This window comes from Microplitis demolitor, chromosome 3, assembly GCF_026212275.2.
Source record: "Microplitis demolitor isolate Queensland-Clemson2020A chromosome 3, iyMicDemo2.1a, whole genome shotgun sequence".
NCBI lineage: Eukaryota > Metazoa > Arthropoda > Insecta > Hymenoptera > Braconidae > Microplitis > Microplitis demolitor.
In genome coordinates, this window is record NC_068547.1 from 10,110,190 (window position 1) to 10,128,787 (window position 18,598).

The 18,598-nt window shown below is 30.2% G+C and overlaps 2 protein-coding genes across 4 annotated transcripts in view; one reads left to right on the forward strand and one right to left on the reverse strand.

Moving 5' to 3' along the window:
- LOC103573709 (dual specificity calcium/calmodulin-dependent 3',5'-cyclic nucleotide phosphodiesterase 1) overlaps nt 1-18,598 on the reverse strand; it is a 139,295-nt gene that overhangs the window by 96,518 nt on the left and 24,179 nt on the right. The gene's annotated exons all lie outside the window — the stretch shown is intronic.
- LOC103568949 (uncharacterized) overlaps nt 16,542-18,598 on the forward strand; it is a 224,059-nt gene continuing 222,002 nt past the window's right edge. The window contains exon 1 of the mRNA XM_014440557.2: nt 16,542-17,827. Coding sequence (XP_014296043.1) covers nt 17,686-17,827 — 142 coding nt within the window. The 5' untranslated portion in view covers nt 16,542-17,685. The remainder of the gene's footprint in view (nt 17,828-18,598) is intronic.

The following is an 18,598-nucleotide window of genomic DNA, read 5'->3' on the forward strand; positions in this document are numbered from 1 at the left end:
GGTTGATATACCTGCACACACACTCACTTCAGATTCACCAATTTAAATTTGTGTACACAGGAGTTTACAATGTTTTATAATATTTATCGAGATTCACAGATTGAATCTTTTCACGAGAATGCTATGCACGCTGAACCGATAGGCCAGCTTTTCTTTCTAGTGAATTTATGATGATATATATATGAAGGATTAACTACTCTTGAACAAGGACTCCGGCTGCCTAGACTCTGGACGTCACGTGAAAGAGTTTAGTTAAATCTGATGCGAACTTAAATGATTTTACTCTAGATATCCAACCTAGGAGTCCAGATGCCTAGGCGTAGGATCTCACGAGGAAGGTTTTAAGAACAAAATTTAAGTCGCGTAATTTATATTTTAAGTAAAAGAATCGAGTTGCAATTATCGATTTAGGACCCCCGGTTGCCTAGGCGTGGAGCGCCACGAGAACGAATTTTGAAATCAACTCAGTGAATCTTACTCGTGGATAGATCCGGCAAAGGTTTTAGTAGCTGAAGTAATTACGTTTTGATGTTTAATAAAAGAATCGAATTTCGATTATCAAACTAAGACCCCCGATTGCTTAGGGGTGGAGCGTCACGAGAACGAATTTTGAAATCGACTCAGTGAGTCTTACTCGTGGATTTAGATATATCCGACAAGGGTTTTAATTACGACGGTAATGACTGATTTTGATTATTTTTCCGGGGTTTATATATGAAAAGGTTTGAAAGAAAAGTGGGGCCGAAGATGCCTCTTGCATGATACAGAAAATGGGTTAAAGACAAAGAGGAAAATAATACAGAAGCATTTGATTTCTTTTGGACAGCTGAGAATGAAATTTTTATCACGGGAGTTCTTGGGATTTTGTAGTAAACAGGATGTAAATAGAAAAATAAGTCCGCGGTAGACTGCTTAAAAATAAAGTATGAAATACATGATAATATTTATTGTCGATATATTAAATACTCTAGAAAAGTATAATTTTAAAAATAATACAAAATTAAGATGAAAAATCTTCACTGATAGGAAAAGGAACGGAGAGGTCCTGCGGGGGACCATGTAATTTTTTGGAGACTGCGTTTCTATGATGACATTTATTACCAATATTTTAGGTGATTCCGAGAAATGTAATTAAAATTTTAAAATAGAAGAGCTTTCTATGGTGAAAAAGAGAAAAGTAGGAATCCGCGGGAGACCGTGAGATTCTGTAAAAACAATGTTTCTTCAAAATATATGGTGACATTTACTACTGATATTTTGGACACTTCTGAGAAACGCAATTAAAAATTAAAAATAAAATAAAATTAGAGAAAGATTTCTACGTTAGAAAAGAAATAGTAAGGCTCCGCGGGAGACGTGGGACCTATTGGTAACAGATGGTTTAAATAGAGAAGTCGTAAAAATTTAAGTCAAACTAGAACAAGAAAATGTTTTGACAAATTTATTGAGGCCTTTACAATGACTTTTATTATGACGAGGGACTCGCGGCCGCGGAAGACTCAGAGAAATCTTTATATGGGACATCTGGAAGACATTGAGTCGGTGAATTTTTCATAAGGGGCCGGCCGTGGTGGTGCAACTGTGCATAGAGAAAGAAAGACGTACTATTTTCTAGTTGCTTGTTCTTATTTACGTCTCTCCTTCTTGTAACTTGAGTGCTCATACTCGCATACTTTTCTGTGGGAATTCAGAGCAAACCCAAAATGCGTCAAAGATACCCATATATGGACAACGTGCACATATATAACACACACATATGTACAAAAACACATGCGCATATGTGTAGATACGGATACTCATGTATTGTTGTATTTTGGTGAGTATGCTCCGAATACTCCAGGTTAATTCTTATAAAAGTAAGAAACTTATTTCAGAACTGTTGAATTCTAAACTTGAGACTATTCTGGCCCGGGTACTCCTCCATTATTCTACAGAGTGTTATGTACCTTTTTTGATGGTAATATAGTACATCTTATATTACATAATGACAAATCATTTATTATCAATGTTTCCACCCACACGGAAAAAGATATATCCGAGAATACATGCCGGCAAAAAAGCATACATACGGCAATACTAAAGATATAAGCCGGATATATACTATTTTGCCGGGATATATATTTTTTCGTGCGGGCACGAATATTTTTTCTTAGAAATTAAACTTAAACTTTGAAAAAAAAAACTATTTGAATAAAAAGTATAGAGTCTCTACTATACAAAAATTCACAATTTATTTAATACATTGCATAGAAATTTGAATATGTATAGTTCTAGATAATTATTTCCAGTTCGGGCTATCTATATTTTTCTCAATTTATATTGTTCAGTCACGAGCTTAATCATTTTGAAAAGCTTCGTGTACTTTCGCTACGTCCGGGAGCTCCCGAACTCGCTACTGACTTCAAGGTCAGAATAGTGCCGGGTCATTCGCTATTTGGGCCCACTACAAACAATTTCTAGCTCATGGCCGTGTCAAGTCGGCATGAGAGCCCCGCTACCAGCTGACCAATCAGGAAAATTGGCAGCTAACTACATCCTGTTGGCGCGCTTTTAAGCCAATGGGAAAATTTGCCGGGACAGCCATGGTGTCCACGTCACCACCGGGTGGCAACGAAGGAAGAAGCCGCCATTTCATTACTTCGATCTACATCGTGGATTGTTTAGCACAAAAAAACCTATCCGTCTAACTGCTTCGTTCATTATAAATGACTCTTGTAATATAACTCCACTAACCTTCGCTTTATTATTCTCAATAATTAATCAGTATACTGAGGCTGCTATTTATTCAGAATAAATTGGTTGTCATTCGCGTTTAATTAATTAAAAATTAATTTCCGCATGTTTGACCGCTATCGACCACGTGTCGAATATAATATACGTGAACTTAAATCCGTTGCGTTCACTGTCGCGTATATATCTAGTTGCATTCGCTGTTAAGTATTTTTCTCACGGGTGCAGTGTCTGTAAGGAGTGTCTATCAGACAACAGCCCAAGGAACCGGAATAAATCCACGGGGAAAGAAGTTCACCATCGAAACCAGGTTTATCTACGATGCAACGACGCCCGATTCCAGCAGTACGTCAATTTTAATTAAACCAGATAAGATTCTTAATAATTTTCCTATATACATTTATGCCTGATAATATCATCTCTCTTCAACGCGACCTTAATTTAATACTCAATTTGTTTCCTGCGTCCAATAAATATTTGTGCGTATAATTTATATATCTGTCGCTGGACGCCCAGTTCGTCAATTAATTACATATTGAAACTTAATAATAAAGGGGAAACTTCGTAGTTATTTGGGAACTTTGGTTAAATAAAGTGTAAATCTTATTGTATTTCGTATTCAATTTAATTATCACCAGTATCCCGTAAGTTAAGTATATTTCAGCTACGTTTCCGGTCAGGACGAGTCTACCTACACCTTGAGATCTATTTTTCCGCTTCAGAACCAGCAAGAAAATAATTGTAATTGTAATTTATATTTAGTAATTTATTATTAATTAAATCATTTTATTTGAGAAAATTAGTTAACTGTGGTTCATAGTTATTGAACAGGCAATAGCCAGGGCCCACCGTTATAGTTCTCAGAAATTTTGATGCCGATGCACAATTGATCGTAGAATTAGATACCTTACCAAATAAATCTGCTGACAGATACACACAAATTTATGAAACTTGTGAAAGATGGAGAGGAGAAAATATGGGGCATTCCACGCTAAATCGGACGGTTTTAAAAATTTTAATTTTTGATTTCCGTTATTATTTGATGCTTTTTAATACTCATCAAAAAACTCATCTTCCTAAATTTTGAGATTTTTTTGATTATTGGTTCAAAAGATATGAAATTTTCAAAAAAACCGCTCTTTTCATGGTTTTTTGCTCATAGCTTTTTCAAAAATATTTTAAATAAAAAAACTTAAAAAATAAGAAAGTTTCATTATTCTATGTTCTTTTCGAAAAAAAAATACAAATGATTTTTTAGAAAAATTTTTCCACGTTGATATTTTGATTTTCCTGTAAATTTTTGTCAACAAACTACTATCTATTTCACAACTTTTCAAGTGGTTCAGATCGTGGGACCTCCGTGGCTACTATTTTTTTTCAATTTGTCACGTAGCGATTCAAACGTGAATCGTTGCGCGCGCTTTTCCATCTCGCCGTGAATTTAACAACACCTCCTAGCTCAAATCAAGCGCATTTATTTATTATAATTTATTATTATTTAAAAATTTATATTATTTTGATAGATTATTTTAGTATGATTTAATTATGAATTTATTGATATTATTGTTTATTATGTTTATATAAATGTTTTGATAATTATTTTGAATTTATGTACTTAATCGATATTTTCATTTCAGTCAGTAGCACGCGTGTGTGTAGAGTATTGTAACAGGGTAATTTTCAACCTTGCCAAATTTGGCCCCTTTATTAATTGATCTTAATAAGGGCGCCACTGGAAGATAAGACTCGGCCTTCCAGAACCGGACATGTTAAATTTAGAAAATTCAGGGTCGTTGAATTTTTCAAGAGTGAGGAAGGATGAGAAATTAAATGCATTACACAATATTTTAATTAATATAATTAACACTTATTTATCACAAAATAATTTTACCCACCGGCTTTTACTTCACTTATAATTATTTTAATAACTAACGGAGCCCACCGGACTTTATTACATTGATTACTTAGTCCCTTGGACTTATGAATTTACAGATTTAATTGGCCCCTGGCCTGATCCCCTAGATCTATTTAACACTGAGTCTCCTGGACTTATACAATTTTGGCAACCTGCCTGATCCCCTGGATCTATTTAACACTGAGTCCCCTGGACTTATTTATAATGGCTACCAGCCTGATCCCCTGGATCAATATTAAAACAAAATCGGCAACTTGCCAGATCCCTTGGATCTAATTATTTCAAAATAATTGATTAAAAATTCTCCTGGAATCATTTTATATCGCACACACACACACGTTTTATTTAACCACTTTACTGTCCACTGGACTTAACTCACACACACAGAATTTAATTTTCTTCTAAAACTTTCCTTAAAATTTGATTTTAGTTATTCCTTAATCTTCTCTTTTGTATAACCGTTTACTTTAATTCATAAAAATTTTCCAGTATTAATTTTCCATCAAGTGATAGACTTTACTGACTCGAGCGACCGACGCTATCTCTCTCTACTTCGCGCGTCTCAGTCTATCTCTCTCTATTTCGTGTCTTTCTTTCTTTGCATTCAATTTTAATTTCCTTTAACAATTTACGGACATCAACTTATTACTCGCAATTTTAATTAATTAAAATCTCAATCTTTATCCCAATTTTTCAGCACTTGATTTTCAATCTTATAAATTTTATCTTACTAAATTACCAATTAATTTATCATATAACAATGACTTAATAACTATTATAATTTCTGGCCTCCTGCCGAGAAATTTTACTCCTTAATTTACAATTAATAATTAATAAATTCTGGCCTCCTTGCCGAGAATTTATTCTATCGGAGACGCTGGTTTATTAATACTTCCGATGGTTTTATACTCGATATTAATTAGTTTATTAATTCTGGCTTACCTGCCGAAAATTGATTTACGCACAGTACTACGATGTTAACACTCAACGTTGCACTTGTTTACCGGATGATACCATTGGCATCTATTTAGCTTCCCTTGGTCTTTCCTTGGTTTCCGGTCTTCTGGATGAGGCTCACGCACGTCCGTTAGGCTTGCCGGCTCGACCGACTCTCCTTGATTTTGCCGCTGTCCTGTAGTTATATATTTTCAGCTCGGCCATTTTCGGCAACTTCCGGAAAATGGTCTCCCCACGTAAGTAATTTTGGGACAGAAGTCCGAGCTTCTTCAATTAGCGTACCCGGCGACAAGTCGAAAAACTTTAACGGGTACTTATTTGGGGTTTCGGCTCGAGTAACTGACCAGCCGTGGGAAACCACGATTTTCCTTGATGATAAATTAAATTTTACCCCGTTACAGCATACATAAAAATATTGACCGAAGGGAGAGTAAGTCGATATAGTGGGGATAAAAATCAATATTTTTCTCCAGCCCCGTGGTGCACTGAAATAATTATTATTCTATCGTTTAAAGGGTTAATAATTATTATGTTTATGTTGATAAATAGGAAATATTATTTAATTTATTATTATAACATAACTCAGGTCGTTTAATGATTTTGAATATTTTATTTTAATTGAAAATTTCGGGTCCGAGGTCATGAGAGGGGATAACACGTGAGTGATACCGATCCCTCGGAAAACCGACGCGGAAATATAGTCAGAGAGGACCGGGATTTTGTAAAGATAGGATGTGTTGTTGCCCGTGATTATTTTTGAGTAAATTGCTCTGGCCCAGTTCCCGTAATTTTGTAATATTAAATAGTTAAAGTTTGTTTAATTTGAATAATTAGTATTTTATTATACTAAGTCAAAAGTATAGTTTGAGTATTGTTATGGTTAAATATATCTAGAAGTAATTTTTATCAACGCCGGTAAGTCAATTGTATCATCATTTGTTGCATCAGCTATCGCTGGTCCTTCAGTAGAGTTGATCGCGGTATTTGTTTCATAAATAATTGAACCTGAATTATGGTCATAATAAGTTGAATATATTTGGCGTCCGTCACGGCATTTGGGTGCATATGTACTAAGACGCGTCGAGTAAATTCCTTAGGGAGATTAAACAAGGATAGCGTATGTAGCTCCTTGTCTTACAACAGTACTTAAAATATTATTTCTCTGGGTAAAATTTATTTTATAATTTGATGGTTTGCAACCCAGTGTTGCCAAATATGTATTGAGTATCCGCGTCTTTCTCTCCCCAGAGTCAATAATATAAAATAACGAAAAAGATTAGTATTGTTTTATTTGTTTACAATCTATATTAATTATATTAGGTAAAAATTTGTAATTTGTAATTTGGTTTCCCCAGTGGATAATTTAATAATATTATTTAAATTGAATTGATTATTATTATTATTTGGCTTTTATGAGCATATTTTAATTTAATAAAAATTTATCACAAAGAATGAATAATAGTAAATTGACGTTTGGTATTGTTATCATTTATTGCGATTATCAATATATTTTGAATTAAATAATTTCGTAAGAGAAACCCAGTGATAACCAATATTTGTTTATTTGTTTCCTGGAAATATTTAGTAGTAATTATTCCTTATTATTATTTTTGTTCATTATATATTTGTTTGGTTGTCATTCCGCTAGGTGCATACATTCTCGCTCGAGATTTTGTCCCGTGATCTCTCCCCTGATTTGTTATAATTTTTGTCCATTTTGTAAACGGACTGGCGCCCTCGTGCACTAACTCATCCTGAGGAGCTGGTCCAGGCACACCAATATTTTGTTTATAATTATTTATTATTTTTAGTTATAATTATTATCGTTATTGATAATTTTTTCAATACACTTGGGTGACCACATACGACTCCGGGTTTGTTTCACGTCTCCGTTGTGAAAATAAAAACGGTTTACGTTATAAATTATTGAAAATTGGAAAAATGTTTTTTTTGCTATAAATTATTGTCCAAACTGATTTTTGATACTGCACACTCGTTTTTCTACCATATTAAAAATTGATTTCAATATTTTTGTGTTCTCAGTAGAGATTTGGAAACAGGAAGCAAAAGTTTATGCTATTCATAAGAAGTTATAATATATGTTTTTATTTACAGAGAATAATTATATAATATTTTTGAGCTCCTCTAATGGTCCTAGCTGAATCGCATAGGAAATCTAATCTTTATTTTGCTTAAAAATAGTTGCTTCTTAATAAATAAAAACATTTCTTATAACTTCTCATGAATGGCATTAACTTTTGCTTCCTGTTTTTAAATCCCTACTCAAAACAAAAAAATATTGAAACCAATGTTTAATATGTAAGAAAAACAAGTGTACAGTGTCAAAAATCGGTACAGACAACAATTTATAGCAAAATACAAAATTTTTCAATTTTCAATACTTGAAAAAAAATAGTAGCTACGGAGGTCCCACGACCGGAATCACCTGAAAAGTTGTGGAATAGATAGTAGTTTGTTGACAAAAATTTTCAGGAAAATCAAAATATGCATGATTTTCAGAAAACGACTTTAAAGTTTTAAGACTCAAAAATAACGTGGAAAAATTTTTCTAAAAAATCATTTGTATTTTTTTTCAAAAAGTACATAGAATAACGAAACTTTTTTATTTTTTGAGTTTTTTTATTTAAAATATTTTTTAAAAAGCTATGAGCGAAAAACCATGAAAAGAGCGGTTTTTTTGAAAATTTCATATCTTTTGAACCAATGATCAGAAAAATCTCAAAATTTATGAAGATGAGTTTTTTGATGAGTACTAAAAAGGATCAAAAACTAACGGAAATCAAAAATTAAAATTCTTAAAACCGTCCGATTTGGCGTGAAATGCCCCATATATATACCAGAAATGATCAAATATTTATTTAACCATCAATAAAAAGCAAAAAATTGAAAAAAAAAAAATATGATCGAGTCTAAGAGTAAGAAAATAGCTGCCTTGAAATTTTTCGATTACGCTCTTTTAAACATCATACAAGCCACTAAGTTTTTGGCAAGTTTCAACTTTTTTCATCAATCGTTATCAGAAATATAAATATTCAGAATTTAATTTTAAAAAATACATGTGTTTTTCTATGTGAAACTTCCGCTGTCTTAAGGGTTGGGTTCATTTTAAAATTAAAAGCTACAGCTTTACAGGAATTTTTTTTTTAATTATTTGGAAGAGTTTTTGGGGGCGTAACGAATAAAATTCGAAAATGACTTTCATAAGGACCACCTGAATATATATATCCTTTCATGGCAACAGTTTCTTATTTAAAAGTTGGTATCAGCTAGGTGTGATTAAATTGATGACAACTCCAAGGCAACTCCCCCAAAGTAACTATTGTTAACTACAACCCGGCTGTAACTTTTCGAGAAAGTTAACGTCAATATACTGTTGCAGCTTGCCGCCGAGCTAACACAAAAATCGCCGTCAAGTTGACGTCAATTTATGCATTCTCAACTTATTTCATTCAACTTAGCAACATGTAACGACAGTAGATTGACGCTTACTTACCATCTAACTCAGCTAATTGGGTATCTTGAGATTGATTTCTTTTATATCTGCTTATTGAGTAATTTCATGATTTTATCAATTTATGATAAAGAAACTATCTCTGAAATTATCGTTATCACTTTCAATATGCGAAGAATGCAGTTAAACTTTATTTTACGACACACAGTACATACAATGTACTGTTTGATGTCAGTTATAGCTCAACTGGTACTTGGAACAACAATTCGAAGTCCATGAATAACTTATTTTATCTTCAGTTGATGAAAAATAAAGTTATTGCTTTTGGTCCAATTTTCGAGAATCGAGCTTTCGAGAGATTATGATGTAAAGTCCTATAAGCTATTCTAGATATTTTGGAATCGACTTTCACATGTGTGTGTAAACGTTCTATGACTTATTGATTAATTAAGCGATTCAAATGGTTCTTGCAGTAATCGACAGAGTCTCTCAGCCGTTAACTTTTCGACGAATTTCAGATTATTCGATCTCACAGACTTTGAAAAAATTACAAAAACAAAAAAAAAAAATTTTTTTTAGTTCCTTTTTTTTTAATTTTTCTGTAAATTTCGTCTACAAAATATTAAAAAAAAAACATCGTTTTCGCAATTTTCTATGGATATTTTTTATATTTCGACTTCATGATCCAATTCATTACTCTTTTTACTCTTTATTGCTATTACTTACATTTACTTCTACCTGAATTGATATGTTTCATTAATAACAATCGTAAAGAATAATTCAAGAGTTACTTGTTTTTTTAAATTTTGTTTAATTTTTTCAATTATTATTGTGCAAAGGAAAACATAACTTTTTTGAGGCTCAAAGAGCTTAAAAGTGTATTCATAATCACGTTTTTGAGCTCAAAAAACAGCGGGAAGTTTTGGAGCTGAACCGTATACAATAATATCACTTAATAAGTTCGAAAACCTCAAAATACATAAACAACAACTTTTTCAAGCTCACTGAGTTCGAATCTAGAGGTAAGCTTTATGGAGTTGGTTCACAGAGTCAAATGTTACTCAAATTTCTATTGCTACGTCTAATGTTCTCGTTTTTGTGTTTTTTCTTTATTTTGTTCATAACAGAAAAGTAATACTTTTTTTCTCACTGAATGAGGTTGAAGTAAAATTTTTCGCACATATATAGTAGAACATAATTATTCATGTGAAAAACGAAAAATTCAAATGTATTGTTTTGAATAATTATATGGAACCTCGATTTCACAGTTAATTATAACAATTGATCTGTCTACTTATTCATATTTTTAGCACATTTATGAATGTTGAAGTTATCATTTTTGACGTAACTAAACAATATTGTTGATCATAGTTGTTGACACATCAATAGAAAAAAAGTGTATTTTTAAATTGAAGTGGTCGAATAGGAGAAATATTTATACATATAAAAATCACTTTTTTTATGAATAAAAAAAAATATTTATGATTTACGAAAATTGCTAAAACCATGACATACGTATTAAACAGATTGGATTTATATAACCAAATGTATTCTCAATTGGAATTCAATGATTGCTTTCAAATAAACTTTTTACAATTACAAAAAAGAATGTGATTTTCAGCTTGACCTACTCATTGAATATCAATGTAAAAAGCTCGAATGACGTTTTTTGATTGTTCAATATATCTTTACATTATACTGGAAAAAATTTTAATAAAAATTTGTATATTTTTTTATATTTTTCACGTTATATTGCAGCTAATTCGTAATTTGTTTTTATTTTTCAATTCAGTGGTTTCATATACGGTGTACAATTTTAATTTACTTTAAGAGTAAATGATATTTATTAAATGTCAACAAAATTTCAAGTTGCGATCAATATTTGGCAGGCGTCGTACTCGAAACAATGACAAACTACCTTATATTATTAATTCAAGCATCACTTTTATTTTTATTTAAATTAACTTGACAACAATATAAAACAATAGTGATTAACACTAAATAATTTCACTGTAAAAAGAGCGGTGTTAAAAATGGACTCATTTTAACTCCACCCGATGTAGGAGGAGTAATTTATCGGTGTTAAAACGGAGTAACCGGTGTAAAAGCAGGGTAAACTGGTCGGCTTGGAGAATGAACTTTAAACATTATAAAACACAAAAAATGTCAGTTCTTTATGAAAATGAATTGAAAATATCATTTATTAACAAGTATAGTGATCGATAAAGTAAAAATATTCACAAAATAAAATATTTTAACACCAGTAAAGAATATCTACACCGGCGGTGGCGTTATTTTTACACCGCTTTCGGTGTTGAAATTTAACACCGCCGATTTTAACACCTACACTGCTTGGACTTACCCCGGTGATTTTTTACAGTGTTTATTTCTTCTTTACTGTTCAAGAATGTATTTAATTACGAAAAATTTTTATTTAGGCTTACAGAAAATACAATAAAAATGTATAAATTCATTAAGAGATGTTATTTTTCATTGTTATAGTCGATATAATTTTATGTAGGGGAGGGGCGGGGGTAAAAGGGGGTACTTAAGGAAATACTAAGTTTTCGAGGACTAAAATACGTTAAATCTATTTGTTTTTAATGATATTCAAGGTAAATAGGTAAAATTTTTCGCTGCCGTGAAAAAATAAAATTTTTATTTCTGGCGGTCAAAATGGGATACCCTTCAAAAAAGTTGAAAAAAAAAAATTGCTAAAAGTTGATCAAATTTGATAAAATTAAATTTTTTTTATGTAATATACATAAAGAAAATATACATTTCACATCATTGGTGGATACGAAGACAGAAAATTTTTTTTTTTGTGGGGCAGAGAGGCCCCCCTCCAAAAAATGATAATTTTTTTTTTCTTTTAAATTGTTTTCATTATGAAGAATGTATTTCCTCCTCTTGACAACTATTTTTGGTTTTATAATACTCAAAAAATTTAATTAGGTGTAATAAATCGTTCCCCCTCGATTAGCTTAACTACTAATTGTTATTTAATAAAAAAAAAAAAAAAACAATTCTATATTTTTTATTTGTCATTATTTTGAACCCGAAAAACGTTTTTTTTTATTTTTTAGATTACAGATTATTTTGCATTATTTATAAAATTTTATCAATTAAAAAATAAAATATTATTTTCGAATATTTTTCGTAGCCAAATCTGCCCCAGCTATAGAAAATCAGTTGAAAAATGGATTATTGTATTTGATTTTTTTTAACTTGACGATAAAAATATGAGAGAATCATTTTTTCTGAATTTTCAGCTGGTCCATTTTGCCCCAGGTATCATGCATAGGGCTAAAAAGGCGCAAATATATCAGATTTATAGTAATTAGACAAAAAAAAAAATTAAGCAGAGTAGTATTTATTTCATTCAAAAATAAATAAAAAGATAAATATAGGAATAAATATAGTTTTTGGATTGTAATTTTCATTTTATTCTTTTTACGATGTTAACAATGTAATTGTTGAGATAATTTTGAATCTAAAAAGTATTTTTTAAAATTATGATGTTAAATAGTAAAAAATTTTGACATCAGAGATTTGAAAATCGTTGCTAATGAAGGTATAGTACATGATTACAAAGTTAGCATCGTAAATTTTAGTAAAATTTTTTTTCCGTTTACAGAAGCAATTTTTTAACTCTATTTTGTTTGGTACAGGAACATTGTAATGTTCGTATATGTAATTTAAATAGAAATGCAGAGTGTCTGGAATTGCTTATAATCAGACAACACTGGTAAAGATAATAATCAAACAATTGAATTTGAATAGTAATGAAAAAGTAAAAAATTGAAAATATTAATTAATTTTAAATTCCACTACACTAACAATCAATATACTTTTCATTTGTATTTCAGAGCTGTAATTGCTGTACGTAGAAAACTAATTTCACTGATCGAATTTCTCTATACTTGTGCATAAAATGTTTTTATACATATTTCTTTTTACAGTGTAACTTTTTTTATATTTTTTCAATAATTTCAATTCGTAGCCATGTCAAACACATTTTTCCAATTATAAAACCAATTAAAAGTTGACAGAATCATTCTTACATTTATGGTATAATATTTAATTACATTTTCTTTTTTATAAATAGTGAATGAAATAATAACATTAGAATGTCTATATTACTTAAAATTTAGATAATTAATATATGGATATTTGAATCAAATATTGCTATTCAATTCGAAATTATTATAAAATAGTTTGAATTCTTGTATAATTTGAAAAAATTCGAACTATTCATCAGTTTTTGAATTACTTGCAGCTTTTGAAATATTCAAAATTTTTTACATTATTCAAATTTAATGCGAATATTGAGACCTGATTTCTTGCATTAAATCTTAACTCACATGTGATCAATGATAAAATATTTTTTCAGTAATTTGTGATAGATTCAGAAATTTTTAATAATTTGCAAGCGTAGAAACATTTCGAAAAATCAAAACATTTGATACGAATAATTCGTAAGATCGAATAATACGCACATCTCTACTATACAACTAAGCAGAAATTTAAATAGAAAACATCAATTTACAAATATATATATTAGACGGCAGGTATACGACTCAGTCATAAGCGACCCTACCAAAAATAAAACTCTACCTCATTGAAGTCAGCCGAATCATACCTACCTAGAAAATTCACGCTCCAATAAAAAAATCTACCATCTCAAAATCTCTACCAATGAAAAATATCTACCATGATATAATTACTACCAGAAAAAAACACCACCAAGTTGCATTTATGGATGAAACTCTACCGTTGGGAATCTCTACCTTCAACTTTAGAATGTATATTTTACAGATCATAAATTTATTTTTAATCGATTGGGAATTATTCGGGAAAATTTAGGCATATGACTCGATTAATTAGGACTAATTAATTAATGAGCAATTAGCATTTAGGATTTTTAAACTAAAACAATTCATAACTTTCTTCCCAAATAGTTTACTATTAGCTAACGAAAAAGTTGAGTTAATTATATTTTCTAACATGCACACTAAATACTCAAACAATATTAAATATTTACCCATTAATTAATAAGTGCTGAATAATAAAATTATATTCATAAATCTTCCCAAATAATTCCCAATTAATTAAAAATAAACTTATTGTCTGTAAAATTCTAAAGTTGATGGTAGGGATTTCAAATGGTTAGAGTTTATTCATAAATGCAACTTGGTAGTGTTTTTTTTTCTGGTAGTGATTATATCATGGTAGATATTTTTCATTGATAGAGATTTTGAGATGGTAGATTTTTTTATTGGAGCGAGAATTTTCTAGGTAGGTATGATTTGGCTGACTTCAATTGAGTAGAGATTTATTTTTGGTACACGGAGAAAAAATTATAGTAACTGTTCCTAGTACGTTTATTAAATATCATCCCATACCTTTATAGTAATGATTACTTGGGATTATAGGATATAGACCCATACTTTCTGGGAAGGTTTCCATAAATATGGTAACAATTTCTATCATCATGGTAACAGTTCCCATATCGCATGTGAAAGAATCATGGTAATGATTACCATACTCATAGGAATAGTTTCCATAAGCAAATAGGAACCAATCCTATAACCACATTGTAACGGTTCCTAAGCGTATATGGTAATGGTTACCATAATATAATGGGAATGGTTACCATAATATTATGGGAATAGTTACCATAATATTATGGTAATGGTTACTATAATATTATAGGAATGGTTACTATAATATTATGGGAATAGTTACCATAATATTATGGTAATGGTTACTATAATATTATGGGAATGGTTACCATAATATTATGGGAATGGTTACCATAATATTTAGAAATAATAATAATTTTTTTTTTGTAATAAGCGTTTTTTCTGTATATTTAATTTTTTTATGAGACTATATTACAATAAAATATTATTTTTGGTCAGATAAAAATTAATTTGTAAATAATAATAATAATAATAAATAACTTCATAATAATTTACACTGCAAAATTCTATAGAAAAAAAAATTATTATAATTTCTAAAGATTATGGTAACCATTACCATAATATTATGGTAACCATTTCCATAATATTATGGTAACTATTCCCATAGTATTATAGTAACCATCGTTACCATAATATCATGGGAATATTTACCATAATATTATGGTAACCATTCCCATAATATTATAGTAACCATTACCATAATATTATGGTAACCATTCCCATAATATTATGGTAACCATTCCCATAATATTATGGTAACCATTTCCATAATATTATGGTAAATATTCCCATGATATTATGGTAACGATTACCATAATATTATAGTAAGCATTACTATAGGTACATAGTAACGATTACCATAATTCCATAGGAACTATTCAGATACCATATGGGAATTATACCCATAATTATAGGAATGGTTACCGTAATATATATGGGTGCCCTTCCTATAATCAAAATTTCAAAAAAACCGGTTACCATGCAGTATGGGAACCATTCCCATAATATTTTGTAACTGTTACTATAATTTTCTCTCCGTGTAGGGTCGCTTATGGCTGAGTCGTATACCTGCTATATTAGACTGATTGAGACATATCGACTATTTTTCTTTTTCAAAAATTGTGCGGGAAATACTGTTCGAGATAATGAAAAAAAAAAAAAAACTTAAAATTTATGCTCTTAATATTAATATTAATAACTACCTCATCACAATTTTCGATTTCCTATTTAAATAAGATGGGAAAATTTTTTGTTCAGTGGAATTGCATCACTCATCAGTGAACCAGAGTTTCGGAAAAATCAATAGAACGCTCTACAAAAAAAATTTCTTATTATTTTCCGATCATTTTAATTTTTCTTGTTATTGAAGGTCATAGTAGAATCCACAGTAAATATTAGTATTATTTGACTTTTCCAGCGAAAATATCAAACTTATCGTAAGATGCTGTAGGACCTTTTTTGTAGATCTTTTCATTTCCCACATCTGAATTTTCATAAATTTTTCAAAATGCCTGACAGCTCGTTAGTTATTTGCATTGAAATGTCAATTTATTCCTAGAAATCGTAATATGGCTGGTTGAATTATTAATTTTAAATGCAAGTAATTTTAAAATTTCCAAGAATTCCGGCGATTTCGTGATAAATAATTTGTAGGAAGTAAAATGATTGACAAAAAAGGTCATGTAGCATTTCACGTTAAGTCTGATATTTTTGACGGAAAAGTCGAAACTATACTAAAATTTACTATGAATTCACTTTGACTCAAGCTTTAACAATATTTTTTTTTTTCGTCATCTAGAACAATAATTTCCGTATAATTTTTGAAAAAAAAAAAATTGTCGATTTTTTTAATCAGTCTACTATACATAAAAGCTATAGTGTTAACTAAACGCCTGGTGGTTGGTCTGATTACCAACGCGGTTGTACTACTAAGTCTACAGTCTGTACATTCGACACTCAGTTCATCAGTCGGCGGTCGGACTCCGCGTGTGTCATATCGTACGTTGTTATGTGTGCTCTTATAATAACTTTTAAATAAAATTTAATAACACGTGCTTGGGTTCATTCACAAAATTTAAATAATTTTAGCACTTTGTTAATATACATTTAAAAAAAAATCAAACAAAGTGAAAAATAATTTTTAGCTAGTAAAAAATAGTAATTTTCAAATGAAAAGTGATAGTGATAATTGATAGTCAAAATATAATAAAACAAATTATTTTATTGAATTTATTATAATAAAGATGAAAATATTTTGAAAATTTCACATTAAAACAGTGAGCAAGTGACAAACTTTGCTGAAGAAACAATTGTGACCGATGAACTAAAGTGATAAAAATAAATCATGAAAAATTTCGGCATAAAGCCAAATCGACTCAAGTGAAATATATATCGGGTCACTTGATAAGAATATTCAAATAATATCTATCTCATTTATATTAACATGAGAAATCAAAAATATAAAAATAACGTTGATTCCATTCATTAAAATTAAATCCGATGGTTGTTATTGAAATACTCCGTTAATAGAATCATAAAAAAAATTTTTTTTATTGAAAAAATCATTCAGTTTTTTTTAACAACCCTTCACCTGTCAATCTTTCGTAAACTCATCAGACACCCGCAGCTTCAATAAATGCATGAAAAATGTTTTAAAAGCTTGATCGCACGTGATCATACATATTCAAAGGGCGTGTATATTTCTAAAAGAAAAAATTGATTTTCTCTCATATAGTACGTGTATGGGTCTTTATTCTAAATGAATACTTATTTTCATAACCATCTTTTCAGTGATCGCTGTACTAGATAACAATTAAAAAATATAATAATCCGAAAAAGTTTTTTTATTACTTTTTGAGTTTTTTCTGTCGGTAGGAAATTTATTTGTTCTCTTTAATAAAAGTTGAATAATTTCATTTTTTTTTTAACTTACGTTTTTATTCATCGAATGTATATAGATACATATGTATATTTATTTAGGTAGACTGTTTATTTAATGTAAATTAGTATAAACATTTTAGTAGAAAGTATAAAACAATATCATAAATTGACAAGTGCAGGAGATTGGTGTGTTAGGGGTATTTGGGGTGGACAAGTATAATCTAATCGGGTTCAACGTCAAATGAATGTGCTTGCCTCGGACATTCGCGATAGTGATAGGGAAATCGAGAGACGGCAGACGTACTCGATTTAAATACATAAATGTGCGAGAGGTATCCACAATGGTGGCCCGGCTCCCGCAACAAGTTCTTCTGCTTCTCATACTTGGTAAGTTCCACGTTGTATTACTTAAGCTGTGACTGACCTCTATATTTAGATTTTATGTATAATAACATGAAGAGTGATGTGTACAGAATGTCGATGCAACGCTCTACTTTAGCTTTATTATATTATATATGAAATATGAACAGAGGTTTAATTATCTTTATATTAATCGGTTTTTATCAATAAAATTCCATCGAATTTCCTTATGATATTGCATGACTCATGATGCGAAGCATCAAACTGTGCTTTGCGATCGACAAATGCTTTTAATTTTGAGCTGGAATGTTGATATTTAGGCTTATCAATTTTGGTCCACCGCATGGAAAAAAAATTCTTGCTGCTGCAACAGGAGGCAGGCATGTTGCAGCAACAGGAAAAAATCCTGTTGTAGCAACAGGATTAATACTGTTGTTGCGACTTAATAGTAAAATATAGTTACACTGTAAAAAATTGTGCGTCATTGCGTCAAAAAACGTAATGTGAAAAAAATTTTTTTTTTTAAATATTTAACACTTTTTTGTGTTGATTTGACAGAATAAATGTTAAATGTACATATAAAACTATTAAAGATTCAACACAAACATTTTTAAGACTGAGTTTTTTGACGCAATGACGTAAAATTTTTTACTGCGTAACTATATTTTACTATTAAATCGCAACAACAGTATTAATCCTGTTGCTACAACAGGATTAATATTGCTGCTGCAACATGACTGTCCCCTGTTTCAGAAACAGGAATTTCCTGTAGCTGCAACAGGATATTTTCCTGTTACT